General features: G+C 53.0%; 1 protein-coding gene across 2 annotated transcripts in view; it reads right to left on the reverse strand.

Annotated features, from left to right (window-relative positions):
• Nucleotides 1–19,616, reverse strand: part of LAMB3 (laminin subunit beta 3) — a 29,007-nt gene that overhangs the window by 1,973 nt on the left and 7,418 nt on the right. For both annotated transcript variants that reach the window (XM_054181555.1, XM_054181554.1), the window contains 19 exons: nt 14,101–14,215; nt 13,819–13,892; nt 13,180–13,362; nt 12,703–12,766; nt 12,194–12,369; nt 11,413–11,536; nt 10,828–11,016; nt 10,579–10,734; nt 9,968–10,164; nt 8,920–9,031; nt 8,068–8,440; nt 7,396–7,556; nt 6,124–6,332; nt 4,892–5,095; nt 4,057–4,201; nt 2,497–2,704; nt 1,327–1,468; nt 814–990; nt 196–349 (listed from right to left, as the gene is read on the reverse strand). In XM_054181555.1, coding sequence (XP_054037530.1) covers nt 196–349; nt 814–990; nt 1,327–1,468; nt 2,497–2,704; nt 4,057–4,201; nt 4,892–5,095; nt 6,124–6,332; nt 7,396–7,556; nt 8,068–8,440; nt 8,920–9,031; nt 9,968–10,164; nt 10,579–10,734; nt 10,828–11,016; nt 11,413–11,536; nt 12,194–12,369; nt 12,703–12,766; nt 13,180–13,362; nt 13,819–13,892; nt 14,101–14,215 — 3,163 coding nt within the window. The remainder of the gene's footprint in view (nt 1–195; nt 350–813; nt 991–1,326; nt 1,469–2,496; nt 2,705–4,056; nt 4,202–4,891; nt 5,096–6,123; nt 6,333–7,395; nt 7,557–8,067; nt 8,441–8,919; nt 9,032–9,967; nt 10,165–10,578; nt 10,735–10,827; nt 11,017–11,412; nt 11,537–12,193; nt 12,370–12,702; nt 12,767–13,179; nt 13,363–13,818; nt 13,893–14,100; nt 14,216–19,616) is intronic.

Raw genomic sequence — 19,616 nt, forward strand, 5'->3', positions numbered from 1 at the left:
CCACGAGGCCACTCACGCACCCTTGCAAAATCTAAATTTACTGGCACAGCACCAGCAGATGCAGCCCAATTCTGCACCATCTCACTGCCCAAAGTATGCTGTCTTCCTTGCAATTTCTTCCCCTCACCCCGCTGGGAGTCTAAAGGCCTTCCCCAGCGTGTGAGATTATTACATTGAGCTCACAAAGAGTCTTACTTTCCATCCTCAGCATCATGGTCAAAGTTTCCTCAAACAGAGCCTGTGCCTCCAGGTCTATGCTCTGCACCCTGCTGCCCTGCTCTCCCAGAGGCGGGCTCTGCTCCATCCTTCTCTTCAGCTCAGTGTACATCTGTTTCACTTGTTCGAAAGCCTGTGGAAACACAAATAAGCAGTGCAGGTAGGATCAAGCAAATAGACTGGGGGGAAGGGGATTTTTCCAATGTTGAATCCATTTTAAGTTTTATATGGATATTGCACTAGAGCTTTGCTGTGATGTTATCATGCAAATCTGTAACAGTTTGTGACACACTCCCGAAAGATGCTGACTGACAGCTGTATGGGCTACTCTGCCTCAGGCAGGAGATACAGCAGAAGAGAAGTTTCCAGCAAACAGCACTAGGATTAAGAAAGATCCTGGGAAAATTCAGTAGTGGGATAATGAATCTGATTAATACAAAGTGACATGACAACATGTAAGCCATGGCCCGAACAGAAAAGCCTCCTCGCCTCATCCAAAAATATGCCAGGACACAGCTGGCTTTGCTGTCTAACGACAGTGAGGAAGCGGAGCATGGCTGTGACCACCCTGCCTGGTGCCACGCCGGAGCCCGGTACCTGCTGCGCGCTCCTGGCCTGCTCGCCCGCCTGCCCGGCCGTCTGCTGCGCGTCCGTGGCCCGCAGGCGGTTCTGGTCCGCTCCGCGCTGCAGCCGCGACAGCCCCTCCATCAGCCCGTCCAGCTGGCCCGCGATGGACCTCACGTTCTTCTCGGCCGGCCGGAGAACAGCCTCGATCTAAAAGCAGAGTGCTCCGCGCTGAGAAGGAAATCACACCCAAACCCCGCTCCTAACGCCTTTTTCCTCTCTGCAGGGACCAGCTACGCTGCTTGACAGCCACATCACAGAAGCAGGGTTTTGGCAGGGAGCAGAGACTGCTCCCTGCACAGCTGAGCACAGCAGCCCTGGGGGAAGCCAGGAACAGCAGAAAGAAGATATTTTCACAGCAAAAGCTTCACCAAATCCCATCTCCCAGCTGCGCTGGTGCAAGACTCTACCAAGTGGGGAAGTTTCAAAGGAGCGGTGAGCAGGGCAGAGTATCGTTATTTTGGGAAGTCACTGCACATCACTTACTTCATTGACGCGCTCCTGGATGAACCGGAGGGAAGAGCCAGAGCCCCTGATAGCACCCTGCGCCTCCAGGAGCACCGTGTTGGCCTGCCGCAGATTCCCGACCACCTCTTCCACATTGCCCTCCACGGCATTCGCCCTGTTCCTGGGGAAATGTGGGAAGCAGCCTGGAGTGAGTGTAGATAATTTCATGGGCTGGAAGTCAGGGTTGCAGAGGGTAAATAAGGAAGCCTGAGAAGCGAGACAGGACTGTTACTGAGAAGGCTGCAGTCTCCCTCCCCTGAAAGCCACAAGTCCACACATCTGCACACACTGCACTCCAGGCCCGTTTCCTTTCGAGAAAAACATTACTTCCATTTCATACCCCCAAGCAGAGGAGACAAACCGAGAAAGGGAGAGAAAAGCCTTCCTTTAAACTAGTTAGAAACATTTATTTTGTAAGTAGTGCAAGAAAAAGTATTGAAGGGAAGCAATAACCACTGAGCCAGTTTCAATGAATACTTTTCTGCTTGCAGTGGGACTATTCAGGTCCCACTGATATAGATAGAGCTCCCTGTAGAAAGCCAGACTCCCTTGTCTCATCACTTCCAGCAGGTTAAGCAGGCATCAGACACTATCAAGGAGTTTACATACTTATCCCACTAACCTTCTCGCTGGGATATTGCTGCAAGTCGTGACAAAGTTGATGCTCCAAATTTGCAAGGACGCTCCGTAATTACCTTTTAAGGGACCATGGGATAATCCTCCCAACTTTCACCCAGAAAACAAATAGCCCATTTAATCTCCTCATGCTCTCTTGTGCAATTAGGATGAAGGTCACCAATATCAAGTAATACCAGGGCAACCCTGTTGTCTCCCATCACAGGGACTCAAGAGATAGAGAAAAGCCTCCCTTACTTTTGGTAAAGACCTTCTTGTTCTAGTAGCTATAACAAGATCTATTCTTGGCAGCCAGATTTCTTATTTGTATTTGGGCACCAGGGAGGTGTCTGCAGAGATTGCAGACTCATTCTTTTAGGCACTGTACAGACATTGAAGATCCTGGGCTAAAACTTCATATTGTGCAAGTCAGTATAGCTCCAGCAGAGTGAGAATTCAACCCAACTGAGCACCACCTCACTCACTCTGGCTGAGTGACCTTCAGCTGCCGAAAGCCCTTGAACCCCAACCGACCTGGCTTGTTCCGCCTCCTGCTGAAGCTGCTTGGCCTTAGCGATGTCCTCGGCCGTCTGGGCAAGTATGCTCTCCGGGCACTGCAGCTTAGTCGCCAAATTTTGGATCTCGGTCATTTTTCTCAGGACTGCAGCAGCATCCGTGGGGAGACGTAGGGAGAGAACAGACTCACTGATTTCCTGGATAGTGGCAGGGTCCGTGTCCTTGTCTACAGAGCAGAGAGACAGACAGTGTCAGAAACAGGAGAGGGGAAAGGCGGGAGTGCAGAGGCAAGGGAGGATGAGGGCAGGCATCCAGCCAGGCATGATCTCGCACACAGCCTCTTCACTTCAGACAGCTGCTGGGATCCACCCTGAATTTAATCCCCTCAATTTAATGTACTTCTCATTCACATCAGCAAAACTTTCAGGGAAATACTGAAATGACACCTTTAATTTGGTAAAAAGAACACCACGGCTAAGCCCAGAGCAGAGTCAGGTGGACCTCACTCAGCAGATGAGGTTGTGTTTCAAGACAAGTCTTTTATTTCACAAATAAAAGTTAATAAAACTGAGGAATCAGAGGCAGCCAAAGCCCAAGGGACATTAGCCCAGTGATTAGCTCAGAAATATCTTCACTCATCATTAACACCAGGCAGCACCAAATGACCTGATTTTCTTATTCAGCTAACGCTCATGAGGCTCATTAAGTTATTACAATCTGTCTGCGAACAGTAAGTCATCCCATTGGTTTATAGGACAACAAGGAATTCTCGTCTGATTAATAGTTTGCTCCAGAGAAGATTTGTCGGTTTATCTCCAGTGAGTGAGTGTTGCCGGTAAACTTTCCTGCATCGGGTCAATGCCAACTGCAAATCCTCGGAGAGCACCAGCCGCAGGGATGGGTTTGTCCTTGAGCCCCAGAGATGGCGCAGGGCTCTGCGGCAGAGTGGGACCCAAAGCAAGCTGTTGTCCAATGCCGCAGAGAAGAGACTGCCTCCTCCACAACTCTCCACTTAGGCTAATTCAGGTCACTGTTTTAGAGGTAATGTTTGAGAGCAGTTCATGGGAGGATGTTGGGAGACCCCTCCAGAAAGCCTTGCGCACAGAAGGTCAAGGTCATGGAGTACCTCCTGCCCCATGGACCTCACAGATAGCCCCCAAACGTGCCCAGAAGGAAGCAGACAGGGTCTGCCCTAGTGACATCCCGGGGAAGTCGACAGAGATAAACCAGACAGGATTATTTTGGGTCAATCTGAACAGCACGGTCAAGCCTGAGCAAGTCAGTTGGCCAAACTGCAGTTGCTGACAAAGTCACGGACTTCTGTACAGCTGAAATGTCTTCTCCATTTTTCAGAAAATACTGTCCAAGCCTGCCTTGCCATCTCAGAGGATGCGCATTACCTTTGCTATGTACATACCCATGTGCAGATAAACTGGATATCCGAGAGCTTAACTGGGGTGAGCTATTCAGCCGACTCCCTTGTATTGCACTCTCATACATAACATCACTGTAAAAATTCGTTTTTTCCGTGCACAACTCAACCTGTGCAGACGTACTTCACAGCTCGCAGAGCGCTACCTGACAAGAAGTTTCGGACTTGCTGGATGAACTGCTGGATGCGCCGGACATCTCCTTCTATCTGGGTCCGTGTTACGCTCATCTGGTCCACAAGCCGGCGAGTATTGCTTTGAATCTGATTTGCAGACATCTCTGTCGTTCTAATCTGCAAACAACAATATCCTGATGGAGCCATTTCTTCTTGACCTGGAATCCCAGCAGCCCTACCTCAGCTCTGAGTGAACTGGGCAAGGCACTTTGAAATTACATATTCCCCATTCTTAATGGGACTGATTGAAAGGATTGTAAATGTTAAAGATTGAGGGTTGGATTTGCAAAGGAAGCTCTCAAACAGTACTCTTTAGCTTTTTAGAACACCTTTGAAATGGATTTTGAGCAAGTCTGAAAACTCACTTTATCTTTGTAAGCACCCAAGAGGCAGCAGAAAGAAGCTGCAACAGCACGAACACATGCAGTCTAGGTCACACCAAATGTTAAAGCAGCTACACGTGCGGATTCTGAGAAGTTTCCACATCCCCACCCCTCCTGCCATACTAATCCCAAACCAGGAGGAAGACAGGCTTCCTTGTGACGGTTCCAGAGCCGCTCGCATGCTTTCAGCTCTGTGGCTCCTGTGCTGGGGGAGGCAGGACCCACGCACACAGCAGGGAGTCTCCCACTCTAAAATTCCTGAATTTCTGCAGCTGTCCAAAAGATCAAGTCTCAAACAGAGTTTGAGATTGGGTATTTTATCACAGCTCACTCTTCCCACAGCTCTGCCCCCGGCTCTGCTGCTTGACACAGAAGGATGGAGTGTGGGGCTTGGCTGCAGGACGGGCAGCGCTGCCGCACTCACCAGCTGTGCCGTCTCCCGGAGCCGGGCGCTCAGGCTGCCAAACTCCCTGGCGGCTTCCCCGGCCATGGCCAGGGCCCCGCTCGACAGTGGGAAGATGCTGTGGCAGGGGTGGCCGGCCCCACAGGCAGTGCTGTTGTCCCGAAGGCAGAGCAGCCCCTCGCACTGGGCCGGCGTGCAGGTCTCCGCTCGAAAGCCACCGCAGATCTGGAGAGGGAGAGAGCGGTGGGGCAGTGAGGAAGTGGCTGTGCTTGTGCTGCAGGGCTCCGCACGGGAACAGGGACGGGGCCAGCCCTCCCGACAGGGCTGATGGTGATGCATATGGCACAGCCCAAATGACCAACACCGTGACTGTGTTGGAGAAGGGCAGCCAGAGCTACAGACGTGTATGGCAGCGCTGCATGCCCACACCCAAGACAGCAATGTAAGGTCTGCATCTCCTCACCACCCCAAGCTGGAGCATAAACAAGAGCAAAGCACGAGCTAAACCCCAGCAGCTCACGAAGAGTATGTCTGTATGGAGCAAACGCCTCAGTTACTCTCAGCAAGTCTTCCCCTCATGGCAGGGGAACCCTGTCCAACCTCTGACATTTGCTTTGAGAGAGTGAATGGGCTGAGAAGACCCTGCGCTCTTGCCTGGACATCAATGGTTTTAATTACATGGCATCTTCTAGAGTTATCACCCACCAAAGAGTGCACGGCAGCAGGGGCACATGCAAACCCAGAGCCCGTGCGAGCACCAGCACAGGCTGGTCGCTTGGGAATGTGTTGCTGCCCTGAAAAGCAGAGAGGGGAGGTTGGTGGTCTCCACAGCAACCGTGCATTAGGATACACCAAAATGGATCTCCATGGCAATAACAAAGCAGCGAAGGAGAAATAAAAGAAACCTCATCCAGAAATTAAGTGGGTCTTTGAGATATAAGACGCGACACATGAGAGAGTCCTTGGAGGAAAAAGTGCGTGCTTGGGAGGGGGCGGTGGGCAATGCTTCATTATCTGCAATCCCCAGGCAAGGGATGCTCAGACAATTCTCCACTGATGTCCCAAAGCAGCAGGTTGCTCAGATGCCATTTACAAGTCTCTCTGGACAGAGACTTTGTCTTGTGCCATGCTGGACTCTTTGAGGAAAGATGCATGAGTGCAGGATGAGAATTCTGCCTCCTGAGCAATACGGGGCCCTCCTGAAAACTAGATGTGTGCAGTGGGGAAGCCATAAAACCACTTTGTGTCTTCACCTTATTTATGACAGGGGTCAGGTTGGGAGACGAGGCTATCTCGCCCTTCAGGGTCAGCAGCTTGGAGGTGGTCTCCGCAAGCCCCCCCTCCAGCCCCGCGGCGCTCCTGCGGCTCTCACGGGCCTCGGCCAGCAGCCTCGAGGCACCAGCAAGGAGGTTGCTGGCATTGGTGGAGGTCTGGTAAGCAGATCTGATTGTCTTGAAGGCTCCTGCAGGAATAAAACCGATAAATGACATGAATGCCTCTGTGACTCATAAATGCAGCAGAGCTATCTAAACGAAGGCACTGACTATACCCTGGGAGTGGATGTGTGCACAGAGAGGAGGGGGACACAGCCAGAGAGATTAGTCACTACAGCACAATGAAAACACTCCTTTTATTTCCAGATGCCTCTCAGCCATTCCTTCAGTGAGCTACAGAGCTTTTCTGAAGGACTGAACTCTGGCTTAGGGCTAAAAGACAGAAACAAAACTAGAGCAAGATGATGTACACGTGCTGATCCTGGGCTTTGCTCCATGCAAAGGGCTTTGGCGGGGCAGGACAGGGTTCCTTCAGAGCCCTTTGCCTGGCTCCCAAGTAGGTCTTGCCATTCTCCCTCAGCACAGCCTGGAAGGAGACCAGTTGGGACATGGACCTCTAAGCCCCACTCAGACGGCGAGGTGCAAAGCGAACCTGCCCAGGCTCGCAGCTCACACACCCACGGCCGGCTGAGCCGCACTGCAGCGGCGAGAGGGAGGCAGCAATGAGGCGTTTGGAGAGAATTAGCTGTAATGGGGATATAATGGCAGCCTACCACCAGCATCATCACAGGGCTTAATTAGCTCTTCTCCTAAGCGCCTGACAGCCACCTGGCTCCCTTTCCCACCCCTCCATCCCTTCCATCTGTGCACAACCTCCATTATCTCAGCTTCCTCCCGGGTTCAGTGACATGCTCCCAGCAGGGCTCCCCCCTTCCCACTGCTCCCGCTGCACCCCGCAGCAGAGTTTGTGCTGGCCGGGGGACGGGAATGCAGTGCCCACAGAGCAAGCTGCCCAGACCCAAAATGCCAGAGCAAATAACCCAATAGCATGAAATCCTGGGTCATGGACCACAGGTTGAGTAGAAAACATCCCTCTTGTTGGGGAGGGAAGGTGCATTTGCTGTTCCTAAGCTAGCAGCAAATTAAAAACTCCATCTCATCCACCTGGCCAGTGGGAAACCACCAGGCACAGTCACACGTAGGTAAATTAATGACTACAAATTAAGAGATATTACAGCTGCAGCACTGTACCTGACAGATCCGTGCTCCGGCTGGTTTCAAACTGTGTCTTCTTGCTCTGATACTGGGTGTTAGTGATAAGCAAGCTGCTGTTGAGAGCTTCAAGCTCCCTTGATAGAGAGGCAGTCTCATCCAGAAACTGAAGGTCAGGATTTATACCTTGGACTTGCTCTCTGGGAGAGAAAAAAGTAGAAAATGTGAATTCAAGTAGAGACCAAAGCACCTGCAGACACAGAGCGGGGCTCTCCTGCACTGGGATGCTGCTAACATCTGGTGAAGAGGCACTTCTGAGCCCACAGAGATGACGGCCAAGGACATGCGATGGCCTCGCATGTTTGCAAAGGCAGCAGAGAGCAGGGCTGGCACAGCTCTCCCACACCAGGCCAGCTCGCAGGGCTGTGCCCACACAGAGACCAGACATACTGAATACACCCTGAGGGTGCCGATGGTCCAGAGCCTGTCCACCAGCCTCCTGCCTTTGCAACATTTTGCACAGGATGGGCACACACGGAAGCGCTGTTCTCTTGCATCCCTGGTCGCCAGGTGAACAGAGCAAGATTTTCAGGTACAGAAACAAAGCAGAACATGTGCAAGCAGCTCAGCATGACGAGTGAGCACACACAAAAGAGCTAGCATCCCCTCCCGACTAAGGGATGCACCCCTTTAGCAGCATCCATCCCTCACCTGATCGCAGCTAGTGTGCTGCCCACCTGGGCCAGGCTCTGCTCTGTCGTGGGAGAGTGCCCAAGGATGCCTTGCGCCTGCTGCACCTTACCCTCCGCCTGTGAGAGGCGGTGGCCGAAGCGGGACCCCCCGCTCCCTGGGGGCAGCCGGGAGGTGGAGTTACTGAGGCCGGCCTGGCGCAGACGCAGGCGCTGGATGTCCCCGTCGTAGGCGCGGAAGCAGGGGTGGCACAGCTCGCAGCCGGGGTAGGTGCTGCAGTGGCCCCGCTGGCACTGGTCGCAGCGGGGGCCCGTGACACCCGGGCGGCAGAGGCATTGCCCCGTGGTCTTGTCACACCCCACATCCTCCGTGCCCTGGAAGTCGCAGTCACACTCTGGGGAATGGAAAGGTGGAGAGATATAGAGGTGAAGCCCACCAAAAGCCGGGGGGGGGGGCAAATAAATTTATATACACACACACATATATATATGTATAAAATCAGACCCCGTTAATGGGATGCCAACACAATCTGAAGTCCACCCCCACCCGTCAGCCCCTGCAGCATCTCAGCAGGAGGCGGCACGGGCAGAAGAACGGGAAAAGCCCCCAGGCCCAGTCGCCCACCCAGTCCCTAATCCTGCAGGGCCAGACCAGCATGGCCAAGGGTCTTGCCCAAGGCTGCTGGGAGGGGACTGGTGCATACCTGGAGAGCAACAGGGATTAACTAGGAGGTGTTCCAGAGAGGAAATTTCTCTTGCAAAATAGCGTGGGAAGTGCTGATGTCAGGACAAGGGCCAGGTGCTCTTTCCCAGATAACCCGTGATTTCACAGTGCTAAGCAACACCAAGCCAAAAGGAAATGGATGCTCCCTACCTGTGCATCCTACCCGGACGTCTCCATAGTGCCTGTCTGGGCAAACCTGCTCCTGCATGGCTGAGCATGTCCGTCCCGTGAAGCCTTCTCTGCATGGACACTGTCCTGTGAACTGAGGAAAGAGAAACAGATCAGGGTGACCCAGCTCTAGAAACTTTCCTGGGAAAGCCCTCCCTCGACTGCTCTTGAGCACTAAAGCCAGCACACGGACAGTCTTCCCAACTCAGCCTGTGTCCCAGGACGTGCCCACACTGCTCCTGCCGGGGTGCAGGCTCAGCCACGGCGATGCAAACAGTCTCCAAACAGCCCAAGTATTGCAAAGTGGAGTTTTAAGCTTTGTTTCAAAGACAAAGGAATCGCTCACAAGCAGCTGGTTTGCCATCTCAGGTCTCCTCCCTGCACTGAGCTCATTTGGGGTTGAGAATTTGCACCTTTGGCTCCTAGAATTCGTCATGGGTTTTTTTTACATTTAACTTTAATTTTCCCAGTTGTCTCTTAAGCCTGAAGTGACACACATGCTTTTCATTGACAAATGAGGATAATTAACTTGCCTTGCCTGTGTGAAGATGTCTTATTAGGACTTCCTTACTAAATATCAGGCCTTTTAAATGGCTTAATCTTGCTTTGATAATTACCACCTCCTTTCATTTTTCCTGAATAGCCTGTCATAGTGTTTTCTAGGAAATAGGAAAAGGAAAATAAAAGCAGGATGTGCTGGGGAATGCCCGGCCTTTTGCGGAGGCTCCCACAGATGGTACAGGACAACAGAGCCACCCACCAAACAGGTGATTTTGATGCTCTGAGCAATCCCTGGCACAGTGCTTCCCAGTGGGGACAGGGCTCTGTTGGCAGTGGCACTCCCAGCTATGCAGCTCACCCCCCCCACTCCCCCGGGCAGGCCCTCACAGCAGCGTTTGCAGAGTTGGGAAAGGAAAAAGAGAGCAAGCTTGCAGGTGCATGCATGAAAGAAGGTGGGGAAATAAAAAAGAAACATTGCTGAAATATGCTGAATCTGCCGTGAGGATGCTCAGGGTGGGCTGGGCGGTACCTGGTTGCAGTGGGGGCTGTGGGAGCCACGGGCGTGGCAGCCACAGGGCCGGCAGCCCCGGCCGCTCCCCATCTCCCAGTGCTCGGCCGCACACTGGTCGCAGTCATTGCCCACCACGTTGGGCAGGCAGAAGCACCTCCCCGTCTCGTCATCACAGGGCATGTCCTGCCGCGTTCCCAGCACGTTGCAGGTGCATCCTGAAACAGGGAGGGTTTTGTCATATTAAAAATGGGTGCAATCCCGGCTTCACACAAAGCCAGGTCCACAGAAGCACCTTGCAGCCACCCAAAGACAAGCTATTCTGCCTCTCCCTTCATATCCAAGCTCAGCACGAAGGACCCACGCACACCAGGCGAGGCACTGGGGAAGGGTCTGTAGCTCTGCACATGCCCCAGACTCCGCTTTCCTGTGCGTTTTATCAAACTTATACCCGAGACAGGCCAAAGACTGAGCAAGGAGGTTTATAAGCCTTTGCAAAATGAGCTTTGACTTAGAAAACCCAAATCAAAACTGGCAGGGAATTGCATCCCTTTCAGAGCCACCGAGGATGCCGAGTGCAGAGGTGAAGTGGGAGCACCCTGGGAAGCAGGGGTTGTTTGGGGTGTACTCACTGCGGCACCCCATGGGGTTGGTGTCGGCCAGCTGGGCAAAGCCCGGCTTGCAGAGGTGGCAGCGGTCCCCCTGCACGTTCTCCTTGCAGACGCAGCGCCCTGTCAGCGGGTCGCAGATGGAGCCCGGCACGGTGCCATCTGGGTCACACTCACAGGCTGGAAACATGGAAGAAACAGCATTGCTGAGGAGCGTGAGGAGCAGACGGAGGGTCCGGGGAAGGGGCTACAGTGGGGTAACTGTGCACTCACGCAGACAGGCTTCAGGATGGGTGAGATCTTGACGCCGGTTGCGAAAATAGTTAGTTTTGCAGCGCTCACAGTTGTTGCCTTCGGTGTTGTGCTGGCAGTTGTCACAGACACCCCCACTCGCCCCTCCACTGGCACGGTACAGCTCCGGGTCGAAGTGGCAGGAGGCCGAGTGACCGTTGCAGTTGCATCCTAAAAAAAAACAGAACAAAACCGCCCAGCTAGTGCTGCAACCGTCCAAACCCCTCCAGCAGCAGCAGCTGCGGCACTAGAGGGTGCCCGAGTCCCCTCCATGACAAGGTGACACCCGCTGACTGCCCCAGGACCAAGCTGCCACTCGCCAGACAGTGTGGCCAAGTGCTGGCGCAGCCCACCAGCCCGGGGCATCGCCCGGCCACAACCCTGCAGAGCAAAGCCCAGGTGCAAACATGACGGGGTGCCTTTTGCAGAGACACTCGTGTTACCGTCCAGCCCCCCAAAGCACCCTGGTAAAAGATCTCTGAGCTCACTCCCGGTCCCATTGCTCACGGCTGGGAAGGATTTAGGAAAGGCCTCAGGAAAAGGAAAGGGGAAAGGCACTCGCCATACTCTGGCACTCGTGGGGATCGTTGTCCTCTGCAGGTGCCCATGGTCGGTCGTTGAAAAGGGCGGCGCAGCGATCACAGTTGGGACCGGCAGTGTTGTGCTGACACATGCAGTGCCCGTGGACCTGCTGCAGAGACAAGGCTTTACCCCTCCTGGATGGCAGCTGCTCGGCTCAGAGCTTCATCCTCCTGACGCCTTTCCAGCAGAGCCCCGGCCTGCTCCTGCCCCCACACGACCCCCATTCCCCACACAGAGATGAAGCTCCAGTACCCAAGAGCACCGCTGCAGGGTCCTCCTCACCTGCAGAAATTCCCACCACCTCTTTCACCTACCCAGGGACAACCGCACTCAAGGCAAAGCGAACACACATAAGCTGGGGACAAGAGAATCCCATGACAGCAAACACCCTGTGCTGGCAAATCCTCCTGCTGAAACTTTCTGTGTATTCCCCACCCAGCCGAAATACCCAGTGCCGGGCAGGAGCAGTTCCCCCAGAGCCTTCCACAGACACTGAGCTTTGTAACTCCTTATAAAACCCCTCCACCTTCTTCCCGACACAAAAAGGGGGTTTTACATGGGTGTACCACCGGCTGCTGTCTCACAGCCACCACCCCATTGCTGCAGGCAAAACAGGGCATCGTTTCACCCGTTTACGAGCAGCCTCTGGCCAGAGGAAGGACTGGTCATCCCGGCCAAGCTCTCCCGAGGAGCATCGCAGGGCTTGTGGTGGATCCTGATACCACAGATCTCGTCTTTAGGCTTTTCGCTTCACCTCGATGCTCACCGCGGCATGCAGGTCTCCCGAAGGAGCACAGCGGTTGGCGTGTCCGTGGCAGAAGCAGCTCCCCAGCACCCGCATCTCGGTCACGGCATAGAAGGTGCTGGGCGAGTGGTAGCCCTGGCGCGCAATGTGGGGGAGCTCGGTGAAGTTGATCCGCAGGTTGGTGAACTGCCCCAGCTCTGTTGGGGATGGAGGAGAGGGAGTGAGGGGGGAGGCACCCAGGCACTGGATGCAGAGGTGCATCGCAATTAACGTGGAGGGCTTGGAGCAAGAGAGTGAGGCACCAGCACGAAGAGCAGCACCCGAGTCACCAGCAAAGACCAAACACTGTTCCTTGACACATCAGAGGTGCCAGGGCAGTAGTCAAACATGCAGCCTGAGGCCTTGTTTGCCGAGGACCTGCTCTCCGTGGGGTTACCAGGGCTCAGTGTTCTCCATCACATGTAGGAAGAACTACGAGGTGCACCATCCCCCTTTCCCTTTCTCAGATATAAAAGAAGCCGTTCACTTACTATCAATGGTCTGGCTGTAAGAGGTAGTGATGGTAGACGCCAGGTCTTGGATGCTGAATTTCACCTGAGAAAGAAAAAAAAAAAAAAAAAGTTAAAAAGCAGGAAACAAAAGGTGCTTTCTTCCCATGCTCTGGGCAGCATGTGCTCTGGACCTGCCTCTGCAGAACATCACTTAACACAGTGAAAAGGCCACAGAGTTGCAGAGGATTTTGCAGGAAGACCAACATAACACCTCTCCTGTCTCAAAGCAGGGAGGGCTTTCCTCCCAGAGGAGTAAGCATCCTCCTAAGGACACCCCTCAGCCATGCTGGATCCCTCCCGGGCTCCATCCCTCACCAGGCGTATTACATGTAAAAGATTTCCAGCCTACTGCATGTTTCTGCAGCGTTGCACAGGCCACCCCCCCTGAAACCAGGGTCACGGCGGGGATAACGGGCGCTTGTGGGGGTCCCTGCCACAAAACCCCACAAATCCTACCTTGCCCCCATGCAAAGGGTACCCCTGCAATGCCTGGCACCGAGTGTCCTGCCAGCTCTCGGGGGAGCCCCGGGGGACGTGGGGGAAGGTGGTGGCACAGTCGGACGCCAGGTACTGGTACACCTCCCAGGTCTTGCCAAAGTCGGTAGAGCGCTCGATCAGCATTGCAGCAGGCAGCGGCGACTGCAGAGCAAGGAAAGAGGCACATATGTAACGTGGCACACCCCAGATGGCTCTCACTCTGGGGATGCCTGTCCTCCTCCTCCTGCCAGCCTCAGGTCTCCGCAGGCTGCTGGAGCAACTCCATACCCTGCAGGTTACCAGAAACTTCTGTGTCTCCCCTGTTCCCTTGGGCCAGCCCCACTGCAGCCCCGCACTCGCAGCCACCAAGTATGTGTCTGCACCAAGGAGATTTTTTGGCAGACAGTCGTGGGATGGGAACCCATCACCCTGCTCTGCTCCTCCCAAATACCCAGGGGAATGGCCATGCAAACGGGGAAAATGGAGGGATGGGGGCACAATCCCTGGCATGCTTCCTATCGGGAAGGGAGGGAGCCATGTGCTGAGATCCCCACATCCAGTGAGGTCCATCCACCATCACGTGTGACCTCCTCGCGAGCAGGGATGATGCACACGAACCCTGAAGTGAAGCAGGATGCTGCTGAGCTGGAATGTCTGGTCCAGATCCAGCTGCAGAGAGACGCGCTCGATGCCTGTGGGCAGAGAGGCAGCTTCAGAGACGCAGACAGCGGACTTCAGGAAAATAAACCACTTAGCTTCCTGAGCCAAGCCATTTATTTCCTTCTTTCCTTCCAATCTATTGAATTCAACACCTCCTCGTCTTCCCCTCAATGCCGTTTGTTGCCAGGGGTCCGGAGCCGCGGTCTCGCGAGGGACCCCAACATGCCCAAGGGTACTCACCATTCTGGGACTGCCACCAGCGTGAGTGCCCAGCGGAAGACAGGACGTTCTCCACACGGTGGCCGTTGTAGGCATGTGGGAGCCGCGAGTCACACCTGCAGCATTTCACACTCCACTGGAAGAGAAAGGGCGGGTGGAAGCGACCGTCCTGGCTCGGCCGGAGGGAAGGACCTCGCTGCAGACCCCAGAGGCGAGGTGTCCAAGTGCAGCATGGACTCACCAAGGAACAAATGGCATCAGTAAAGCTGGTCTATTAGAGATCTGTAGAACCACAAGACTAATGATATGCAGGACTCAAGCAGTTGTCTTCACACCCCATTAAAAAACGCAACCCATGGTTTTATGGACTAAAAACTAAAACCAAAATGCTTTCGACTAAAACACATTTTTGGCAAACCATCAAAAATGCCTTTTTTTTTAAGCAAACCTCCTGTTTTCCACAATGACAACACTTGATAGAAAGCTCTTTGCAGCTTTTCAGGACCAGTTTGCCTTTTCCACACAGCTGGGGGGCTGTTTGTTTGGGTGAACAGAAAGGCCTTTCTCTTGCATCCAAAGGCCCCGGGCGATGCTCGGCCCCCTTCGCTCTCCCCTGGGAGCAGAGTGGGAGCAAACAGCGCAGCGGGTGAGAAGTCAGCGGGTGGGAAGTCGAGTGGCTCAAAGTTCAGCCCTCCACTTGAGCAAGTAATTCAAGGAGCAAACAGAGATGTGGCACGGGGAACGCACGGATGGGAGAAAACAGGGTCCCCAAGGAGCAAACAAATACTCAAATTTTGACTAACCAAGCAACGCGCCATGCAGCCACCAACACGGGGCCACCGGGTGTGTGCAGCACATGAGTAGGCTCAGAAATGTGTAGAAGGCGGTAGGAAGGAGATTGAGCAAGAGACAGGGAGCAGGGAAGATCTGACCATAGGCCAAGAGGAGAGGCGGGCACGGGGTGGGCAAGCAGGCTGGGCGAGGGCCACCGCAAACCGGGGGGAGACAGCCAGGTGAGGCCAAGGTGGGGAGGGCAGGTCCCAGAGGGATGTTCAAATAGCAGGTGGTGACAGACCCCGCAACAGTGTTCCATGGGGGACACAGGGAGGCCCCATCCGAAGCACTTGGTACCGTCCATGCTCCGAGCAGAGCAAACACCAGGGGCTGCAGAGACTGCTGTCCCGAAAGCAGAAGTGATGTGAAACGTTTCAACTAGAAATTGAAGTTGTCAGTGGCCCAAGCAGTAAAGCAGCCTCCCAGATGGAGAAGTGGGACACGTGCTTCATGCCAACATATCCAAAGGCCTGAGAAATTGGGGAAGACAGAGAACAGGGTTTGCCAGTGATGGCAGGCGCTGGCCTTGGCGGCACGGGGCAGGACGGCTCAGAAAGGTCATCCTGGGAGAAAGCAGGTTTGGGGAGAGGAGAGGAGCGCATCTGGCACAGGGTCTAACAGCTGACACCGGGAAGGCAACGAGATACCCCGCTGTGAGGGCTGGCAGCCCTGGGGTGGCATAAAGTGACAGCAGAGGCATGGGAACGCTTGGGACCCCAGTGATGGGATCAGCTTTCAGCAGTGGAGCAGAGACATCAGGTGAGAAGTGACAAGAAGCACTTTATATCCACCTCTATGCTAAAATCTCCCCATCTGATACTTAAACAAATGAGCCAATTCCAACCCAAACAGGATCCTACACAGGAGCTGGGGCTGGGAGAGCTCTGTGCCTCGGGAAGGCAGCAGGAGGTGCCGGCCAGGCGGGCACGGTGGCACCAAGACTTCTGGTTTCCCCTCTAAGAGATTAATTCACAGTTTACATCTATTTCCTTACTCCTGAAACAGGCTCAAGTCTCTTATTTCTACAGAAAAGGACTCAGCTTCATAAGAACTACCTTTTTTATTTTTTGATTTAAAGAAAAATTCATGGAAAACTTTATTCAGAAGTACCTCTTTGCTTGCTCTCACCCAAAACCACACAAGGCCTAGGCTGGCTTTGACCAGAAAGCTCTAACTGGTCCCACACCACTGTTCTCCCAGCAGGGGCCGTGCTGATGCCCTGGGAGCAGATGGAACACGGCGAGAGCCGGGATGTGAGCTCAGATCCCGGGTGGGTGTTTGCTCCTAACAAAGCCCAGACCCGATACGACTCTGCCCCCAGACCTGGGAACCTTTCGGCTGTTGGGCGGATATTAAGGAGAGATCCTCACTTAAAACTGATGTCTTTCCATAATACTTTCCATGCTCTTTATGTTCTCTGTCTATAAATATCCCAGAACAGGAGTTGGCTAACTACAATATTTACAACAATATTGCAAAGTAAGCAAACAGAGAATTCGAAATATATAATCATGCAATTTCCCTGGCTCTACCAACTCCTCCTGGCTCTGCCAGTAAGAATCAGAAATAATGTAATCGGGTCCAGGCAGAAGAAGTCATTTCAGACAATGACTATTAGCAGCAAATTGTCAGGAAGCTACAGGAATTATCCACAGAAATAATCTAGTCAACGATTCCCAATAATGATTAAACTTCGCAACAGTTCTGACTGTGATTAGCAAAGGGAGGAGGAAGGCTTTCTGCAAGGGCAAAGGTTAATCTCGGCTAAATTATTCATTAGGAGTGATTCATGCATACTTATTAGACCAGTCACACAGCCAGAGACACAAGTGCCTTCTAGTAGCTACAAAGCGATGTTGGCAATGAAGCTGCAACCACACTTAAAATGCGGCGCTAAGTAAAAATGAAGCTTAAACTGCGTGTGAGACAGACCCCCCCCATGCAGCCCGTAGGCTGTGCTTGCTGCAAACATCTTTGCCTAGTTTTTTCTTTTTTTTTTTTTTTTTTTTGCCCCTCAGCTTTTTAATTAATGCTAAAATTAACAGTGAAAGCAAAATTCATTTCATGTCCTTGGATCAGATTGTGAAACCCCTCTATTGCACAACCAGAGGATCTGCTATTACTGACTGTGACTATGTGTCTCAAAGTTCCTCGGGACAGAGGGAATTACCAAAAATGACAGTCCAGCACCAGGCCGAGGGGAGATTCACCAAGCACACACCTTTCCCCACCTCTCCCCTTCTTTTATTGCCAGCGTAGCAACAGACCCGGGAGATCCCTGGGAGCTGGGCTTGCCAGGAACGGCCCAGGGCTGCAGGAGTACGTGACAATGGGAAATCAAGAGGTCAGGGTCTAAGCTGGGTCATCAGCCCCCGGGACAGCCCTGGCCCTGGCTCTCCCGCACGTCGTCCCCTCCCCGCAGGCACCAAAGCCCCAGCCTGTGTGCTGCTGCGGCAGAAGAGCATCGGGACGTGCTTGAGGTGTGGGACGCGGGGCTGAAAAGGCCTACAGGAAGGAAAAAGAAGTTGTAGGTCTGCACGGTCTGTAGGTCTGTGCCTCCAAGCTACTCTGAAGAGTCACCCAAAATGCAGATTTATAGAGGTTCAGAGAACAAGGGGAATTCCTTCCAGCCTTCTGAAAGGTAATTCACAAGGCAGTCATCTTGGGGGAAAGCTAGCGTGTTGAGAATGAACAGATCCATGTCTTAGAAATAAATGGTGGAGTGGAAAAAAAAAATAATCATGAAAACCTATGTAGAAGAACCACCAGGTGTTGTAAAAATTGCTCATATACTGCATCCCGCACCTGGGACACTTGTGGGTGGTGCGTGCAGGGACAGGGGTGCAGAGACAGCCCTCGCCCGCGCTCTCCGCAGCTCTGCGGCGGGTTTCTGTGGCTCTCCTCCTGCTCTGACCTTGTGAATCAGTTCCTGACCGGCCTCCCATGCTTCCCCGCTCATGCAGGGGCAGAAAACCACAAATGATTTTAAGCTGATGGACTCAGACCAAAGTATTTTAAGTAGCTCTAGCTGCCATTTTAATATGAGTAGAGAGCCCCTGAAATAAAACCTCCTGGCACAGGTGCACAACCCAAAATAAACTGAACTTATTCATCAGCAAAAATGGGAAGCTGCTTCTCTCCAGTCATGAAATGAAGATCTCTCGTAGCTGCAGAGGCCACGGTGGTCCTGCGCTTAACCCAGCCCCGTGTCGGTGAGGGGCACTGTGTCAGTCGGGCTCCTGGCACGCGGCCTCCCATACAGGAGCCTTGTGTGGTCTTGCACAATTAATATTGTATAGGGACAGTAATTACTGTTCCAAGTTTATTTGGGGACAATCTAGAAAGCAGTGGGAAGTTATATGTATACAGAGACATTGAGGTTTATTAAGAAATAGGGTGGGCAGCAAGAATAAACCACTTTAGGAACAAGGGCACCTGTTAAAGCTGAGTTATGCAATTCCCTATTCCAACCCAGTTTCATTCCCTGTTAACGCCAGCTGTAGGACACCGCTACGCCAGGCTCACAGAGCAGGGCTCCTCTTGTCTCTGAAGTACTCTGTACATTTTCCATAGGAAAATGGGGTAGACGTTACCCATGGGGATGTCGGTGTGGTTAAACTTCTCAGTAAGCAAATTGCCATTTGCTAAACCGGACTGTGCTTCAATTTTGAAGCACAGATACATCTCTTAGCCATAACATCCAACGGCACATCTTTGCTTGAGCAGAGAGAAGAGACACTGGAAAGCAAGCTCTGAGGTTCTGCTCAAAACCCAAATAGAGGGCTCTGACCTGCAGCTTGGTTTTACCAGCCACCCCCAAATTCAGAGGTGACAGCAGAGATGGGGGTGCAGACACCAGCTGGACAAACATCCTGGGCATGGGGTTTAAGGAAATCAAGTTCATTTCTCTTGCTTAAAAGCAAGCACGTGGGTGCCTGTTTTCCTCCCCCAGTCTGTTCTCACATCATCATCGCCCCTCAGCAAAACTTCATTTAAAATCTGCCAGGATGACAGTCTGCAAACCCATCCTGCACCAGCTTATCTCCACAGCCCGCACGCATCGCTGGGGTCCTCTCGCCTCTGCAACTTGTCTGCGCGGGAATGACGTGGTGTCTCCCAGCATATGTGTCAGTTTGCAGTCATGAGGCAAAAAAAAAAGACACAGAGAATGGAGAAGGAGGAGAAAAACAAATAATGGGAAATAGGCTTTTTCTTCTGCACATTCACTGCAGGCAGGGACATATCCCTGCAGGAAAGAGCAGGGTGTGTCTGAATGCCAGAATAAGATGAGATAAGCACAGAGCAGCAACTCGTGGTTGCCTGGTTGCCGTATTACCTTCAACAGGTCGGGAATACAAATTATTCAATGCAAACCCCTGACATGATGAAGTAATACCCAAAACTAGAAGCCCTGCTTTGAGCAGCGGGTTGGATCTCCCGCAGTCCCATCCGACCACAATTATTTCACGAGTTTGTGGATGCGTTTTTCTGTGCAGAAAACCTGAGTTTGACAGATGACGTGGGTCTGGAAAGCAAACGAGCTGGGAGGCACAGTGGCTTTTCAGCATGCTCTCCCCTGTTCCAACAAGTCTGGGGCCCGCTGAAGCACCCGGCAGGCAGCATGTTTTGGATCAGTACTGAGCTCCCTGACCGACTCACGCAGGTGGGCAAGCAGATGTAACCATCAGACGGTAGCAATAAGG

This window comes from Rissa tridactyla, chromosome 21 (assembly GCF_028500815.1).
Source record: "Rissa tridactyla isolate bRisTri1 chromosome 21, bRisTri1.patW.cur.20221130, whole genome shotgun sequence".
Classification (NCBI taxonomy): Eukaryota; Metazoa; Chordata; class Aves; order Charadriiformes; family Laridae; genus Rissa; species Rissa tridactyla.